The sequence below is a fragment of the Nicotiana sylvestris genome, chromosome 11 (assembly GCF_000393655.2).
Source record: "Nicotiana sylvestris chromosome 11, ASM39365v2, whole genome shotgun sequence".
Lineage (NCBI taxonomy): Eukaryota > Viridiplantae > Streptophyta > Magnoliopsida > Solanales > Solanaceae > Nicotiana > Nicotiana sylvestris.
Window position 1 is genome coordinate 25,704,130 of NC_091067.1, and position 6,692 is coordinate 25,710,821.

General features: G+C 41.2%; 1 protein-coding gene across 1 annotated transcript; it reads right to left on the bottom strand.

The window, feature by feature from the left end:
* Positions 1-5,262: 5,262 nt before the first annotated feature.
* On the bottom strand, positions 5,263-5,700 carry LOC138880841 (uncharacterized). The gene has a single exon (XM_070161020.1). It carries the CDS (start codon positions 5,698-5,700, stop codon positions 5,263-5,265), a length of 438 nt encoding a protein of 145 aa, XP_070017121.1.
* Between the last annotated feature and the right edge of the window lie 992 nt (positions 5,701-6,692).

Genomic DNA, 6,692 nt, shown 5'->3' on the forward strand with positions numbered 1-6,692 from the left:
CTGTAGTCTGCTTCTGCTGTCCAGTCATGAAGCTAATAGGAAAATATTGCTACTGTCCTGCATTTGGATGCAGTAGTGCATCACATTGAGTGTGTGCACGCTGTTGTTGCATTCCAGGAGAATGATCATGAGCATAAGAAGCTTCTTGACTGCGTCGCTGCTGCTGCCTAGATTGTTGTTCAATGGAATCATCAAGCTCATCATCCACACAATTTTCCCAATGCTCCTCTTCTTCATACTCAGCTCGATCTGCCCAGGCTTTACTCCTTGGCATCATTCGATTTGAGCCATTTACTGGAGCATCTGAAACTTCTGATTTCTGCTTTTGTTGTACACTTTGTGGTGTTTTTGGATGGCTAGTTCTTGGTGTTGCCTCACGTTTAAAGCCTGTAATATCTAATCCAGCACCAGCAGTAGCATTTGCCTTCATAGCTGTTGCACCAACATTAGCAGATCCATTTGCTACTGTAGTTCTACTAGCCATTGCACTAGTAGCAACAAAAGTTGCTTTTTGGATATCCTGCTGCAGAGAACCCCCATGAGCTGATGCCATACCTGTTGGAGTTAAAATTTGCTCATGATCAAAAGCTGTTACTGATGGTGTTATAACACCAGTAGTTGCACATTTCAAAACAACAACATCACTTTGAATCCCAGATGGCCCAGTGACTTGTGTAACCGCATCAAGGTTGTTTGAGATAGCTCGATCATCGGATGCCTCTAAAGATACAGCAGAAGCTGTATTCATATTAGCGTTCAATGGAACGGTAGCATCCAAAGCTGCATAATACTCAGCAGAAATACTGGACACCATTGTCCATTTTGCATCCTTGTTATCACAATTTACACCCTCCTTCAAATCATCAGTAGTTCCAGGCTGTACACCTGCTGTTTTTGTATTTGCAGCAGTATGTTTATCAACCTTAGACACCACTCGATCAACCATTTCATTCAACAGAGGATCATCAGTTTTGTTTTCTATAATTTCACCAGCTTGTCCTGCATAAAGAAGCACATGTGCACTAGGTGTTCGATGTCCAACTTCATCAAATCTTTGCCTATCCCCTGGTCCTTTAGTAACCCCTGCTGCAGCACGATCAGGCACAAGATCACTGGAAAATATAGCATTATCTACAGTCACTGACTTATGTATTGCCAATGCTGTAGCAGCTGGGACAGCAGCTGCACCATTTACAACATCAATATCAACATGTTTTTTCAACATTGCAGCAATCCTGAATTGATCAAAACCTTCAGCACCTTTTACTACTGCTTTCCCCACAGGTGTAACAGGCACAACAATATTTACCTATGCCAGACTACCCTGCTCAAATCCCTGCTCCCTTTCAGCTTGTGCGTTTGGAAATTTAGCCTCTACATTGACAGTCTGCTTTGCATGATCAGTAACATCTTTCAATGCCCCTGTTACAGCTTTCATTACATTATCTTGGCCATTAACATCTTTTGATCCAACTTGTTTTTCAAAGTCAGTTAGCAGCAGCTGCTGCTCGACTACTTTTATCTTTGCTGCTTCATCGACCAATTGTTCTGCCCTTTTAGCATTGAGAAACTCCCTAGCATCACCTTCTAATATATTGATTAGGGTTTGTGGATAATTTTTGGGAGGAAGTTTGCAGGGATTTAGGTCTGGCTTTTTGTGATATATAATGAAGGTTATATTGCAGGAGATAACCCTTTCAATCGGCTCTTTGGCCGACCCGAAATTTCCTATTTTTGGGCTATCAGTTAACCAAGTAGGTGACACACCTACTTGTCACCTAGCACATTGTAGAGTCTCGTAAAAAATTTCTATATCTCTCTACCCTGATATCGTATTGATAAACAGGTTAATGCGTTAGAAAATAGACTCATAGATATTAATTTTGTGGGTAGATCACATCGTAATTCATTGTAAATTGGGAGAAAAGCTTAGTAATATTTGACCTAATGTTTAAGTAAAATTATGAACCTAAGTTGCGACAACTTTTGTCGACCTTTGTTTCATAACTCATTTGACTTCAACGCTTATGATACATATATTATATGATTCAAATACCTTAAAAACACGACCACTTAAGTGTATTAAGCACCTCTAGGTTTACCCGAAAATACGGCTGACAACATCCTTGATTCGTTTAACTTCTAATACTTGTTAACCACCCTTATACACCTTTGTATCATTTAAGACCAATAGGATTAACTTCTTATCATCTTAAAGATAATATCTTCATGGATTTATGTCGACTACCTTATGGCATGAACTAATGTATGTGACTATGGGTTGGAACACCCTCCCCCCTTAGGAATATTAGTTCTCGAATGTAAGGGTTTATAGGGAGTCAAAATCATCCTGGATTCCAACGGAAATTTCTGATCAGTTTTCCCTTATAAAATGGTCACTAGCAAAGCTTGCAAGCAGTTAAGCCCAATGTATGGCCTCACAAGGCTACACACTGCATATCACTATTTTGTATTAAGGAAGAGTATTCTCAAGTTATTGCTTACCTCATAGAGCCATTTCACCTTCTAATGTATCCTGTGTTCCACCAGTACCTTGTTATCTTCATTCTGAAATAGGTAAGGGTATTTAGACTTCATCTCCTCTTCTGCATCCCATGTCATATCTTCCATATTCTTGTTCCTCAACAATACTTTGACGGAAGATACGTCTTTTGTTCTCAGCTTGCGGACTTGTCGATCTACTATAGCCACTGGCACTTCTTCATATGATAGATCCTCTGTAACTTGTACATCTTTGATAGGGATGACTTGAGAAGGGTCTCCAATATATTTCCTCATCATAGATACATGGAATACCGGGTGGACAAATTCCAATTCGAATGGCAATTCTAACTCATAAGCAACCTGCCCAATTCGTCGAAGAATTTTATACAGCCCGATATACCTTGGAATAAACTTACCTTTCTTCCCAAAACACATAACACCCTTCATTGGTGAGATACTTAGGAAAACCCAATCACCAACCTCAAACTCCAGATCATGACATCGGACATCGGAATAAGACTTTTGCTTGGTTTGTGCCATCCTCAATCGCTCCTGTATCACTTTCACCTTCTCATTGGCTTGGTGAATCAAATCTGGCCCATATAATTCTGTTTCACCGACTTCGAACCATCCAACTGGTGATCTACATCTCCTCCCATATAGTGCCTCTTATGGGGCCATTTTAATACTGTAATTGTAGCTATTATTGTAGGCGAATTCTATGAGTGGAAGATGGTCATTCCAATTACCCTTAAAATCTAGAACAGATGCTCGTAGCATATCTTCCAGTGTCTGAATGGTACGTTCAGCCTGTCCGTTAGTCTGCGGATGAAATGCAGTGCTGAGATTCACTTGTGTACCTAAACCCTTCTGAAAAGACCTCCAAAAGTTAGTCGTAAATTGAGCTCCTCGGTCTAATATAATAGATACTGGCACACCAGGAAGCCTAACAATCTTTTTGATATACAACTTCGCATAATCTTTAGTCGTGTAAGTTGTCGTAACTGGCAAAAAATGGGCACATTTTGTAAGTTGATCAATTATCACCCAGATGGAGTCAAACTTATGATAAGAGCGAGGTAATACAATAATGTAGTCCATATTAATCACCTCCCATTTCCAGGTCAGAATCTCTATATTCTGAAGCAATCCACCAGGTTTCTGATGCTCTATCTTTATTTGTTGACAATTGGGACACTGGGCTACAAATTCTGCAATGGACTTCTTCATGTTATCCTACCAATACTGCTCCTTGACATCATGATACATCTTTGTCGAGCCGGGATGGATGGAATATCGGGATTGATGAATCTCATTCATAATCTTCTCTCGCAACCCTGCCACATTAGGCACACATAATCGGCCCTGGTATCTCAGTGCCCCATCTCTTCCGATCTCAAAAGCCATACTTTTACACTGCTGAATGCTCTCTCTTAATCGTACTAAGATAGGATCTTCATATTGCTGTGCTTTTACCTCAACTACCAAAGATGATTCTGATGTATTCTATACCGTAACACCTCCGTCATCAGAGTCTAACAATCTGATTCTAATATTGGCTAGCTGATAAAGCTCTTTAGTCAACCCCCATCTACCTGCCTCAATATGTACTAAGCTTCCCATTGACTTATGGCTGAGAGCATTTGCCGCAACATTAGCTTTACCGAGATGATACAATATCTCGACATCGTAGTCTTTCAGTAATTCAAGCCACCTACGCTGCCTCAAATTCAACTTCTTCTGATTGAAGATGTATTGTAAACTCTTGTGATCTATATAGATGTGAACATAGATGCCGTATAAGTAGTGCCGCCATATCTTCAAAGTATATATTACTGCAACCAATTCCAAATCATGGGTTGGATAATTCTTTTCATGTTTCTTCAATTGTCTTGATGCATAAGCAATCACATTCCCACGCTGAATCAATATGCACCCCAAACCTATACCTGAGGCATCACAATATACCACATACCAATCTATTCCTTCAGAAAAAGTGTGCACTGGTGCAGATGTCAATCGATTCTTCAGCTCCTGAAAACTACATTCACAAGCGTCAGACCACTAGAACTTGGTAGATTTCTATGTTAACTTAGTCAATGGTGCTAATATAGAGGAAAACCCTTCTACAAACCGCCTATAATATCCTGTTAGCCCCAGGAAGCTACAAACTTCTGATGGTGTTGTAGGTCTCGGCCAATTCTTTACTGCATCGATCTTCTGAGTGTCAACACTAATACCCTCATCAGATATCACATGGCCAAGTAATGCTACTGAGTTCAGCTAGAATTCACATTTGGAGAGCTTAGCATATAACTTACGATCTTGAAGTGTCTGTAATACTATCCGCAAGTGGCCCGCATGTTCCACCTCCGACTGAGAATACACCAGAATGTCATCAATGAATACAATCACGAACACATCAAGATAGGGCCTGAATATAGTATTCATAAGATCTATAAAAGTTGCTGGGGCATTTGTTAGCCCGAACGACATCACCAAGAACTCAAAGTGCCCATATCTTGTCCTAAAGGCTTTCTTTGGAACATCCTTCTCCTTAACCCTGACCTGATGATGCCCTGAACGTAAGTCAATCTTGGAGAAATACTTGGCACCCTGGAGTTGGTCAAAAAGGTCGTCAATCCTTGAAAGTGGATACTTATTCTTTATAATTAACTTATTCAACTATCGATAATCGATACACATCCTTAACGACCCGTCTTTTTTCCACACGAACAAAACTGGTGCACCCCAAGGTTAAGTGCTAGGCCTACTAAAGCCCTTATCCAGCAAGTCCTTCAACTGCGCCTTCAACTCTCGCAACTCTACCGGGGCTATTCCATATGGAGGGATAGAGATCGATTGAGTGGCAGGTAACACATCAATGCTAAACTCAATCTCCCTTTTAGGAGGAAGGCCCGGGAGTTCATCTGGGAAAACATCTGGAAATTCATTGACCACAGGGATTGATTGTAGAGTAGGCGGCTTTGCCTCTACATCCCTAAAGTGAACGAGATGATAAATGTAACCTTTAGAGATCATTTTCCTTGCCTTAAGATAGGAAATAAACCTACCTTTCAGTATAGCAATGTTCCCCTTCCATTCAACGACGGGTTCACCAGGAGATTGAAACCTAACCATCTTCGTACGACAATAAACATTTGCATAGCATGAGGACAACCGGTCCATTCCCATTATCACATCGAAATCAACAATTTCTAACTCAAATAAATTTGCCGAGGTTTGACGACTACAAATCATCAGAGTGCAACCTCTATATACCCTTCTAGAAATCACAGAATCTCCTATTGGATTAGCTACCGCAAGGGGTTTACTTATCAATTCAGGTTAAACACCAAACTTATTAGCCACAAAGGGTGTAACATATGATAATGTAGATCCCGGATCAATCAGCGGATATACATCATAAGAAAACACAGACAATATACCTGTAACAACATCTGGAGACGACTCAAGATCCTGTCGACCTACTAGAGAATAGGTTCAATTTTGAGCACCACTCGAACTCAGCACTACACATCTACCTCTACTACAATCTGTTGACTACTGAAAATGCCGTGCTGGAGGTCGAACTAATGAGGAATAACCAGACACAGATCTAGTCGGCTGATCCATACCACCACCTCCTCTATTAGGACAATCTCGTATTATATGTCCAGGCTCTCCGCAAGAATAGAATGCATTAGAACCTCGATGGCACAGTCCCAAGTGGGCCTTGCCACACTGATCACAACGTGGTGTTGGGGGTCACACCTGACTAGTATCCCTGTGATGTTGCGAGCCTGATGCCCGTGAACTCTGACCTGGACAAGAATAGGTAAATCGATCATATCGAGGCCTCTGAAACTATGGAGGAGCACTAGCTATAGGAGGCGCCGAAGTCCTCAAAGACTGGGGCCTGACGCTGCCTCTGAAGTAATCAGAATACCCTGTAAATCTTGCCCTCTTATGCTGGGCCCTATCTTGATCCCTATCTGCCCTCTACTGGCGCTTACGATCCTCTAGGGTATGTACATAAGCCTGAATATGAGAATATACATGCCCTTCACCAAGGAGGCTGTCGTGCACTCATTTATCAGATGTGGTCCCAACCCGTTCACGAATAGATGCACCCTATCACTCATCTCGGCCACCATATGGGGAGCATACTTTTCTAAAGAATCAAA

Excerpts from the sequence above, each read along its gene's own strand:
- LOC138880841 (XM_070161020.1), bottom strand. The coding sequence starts at position 5,700 with ATGGGAATGGACCGGTTGTCCTCATGCTATGCAAATGTTTATTGTCGT.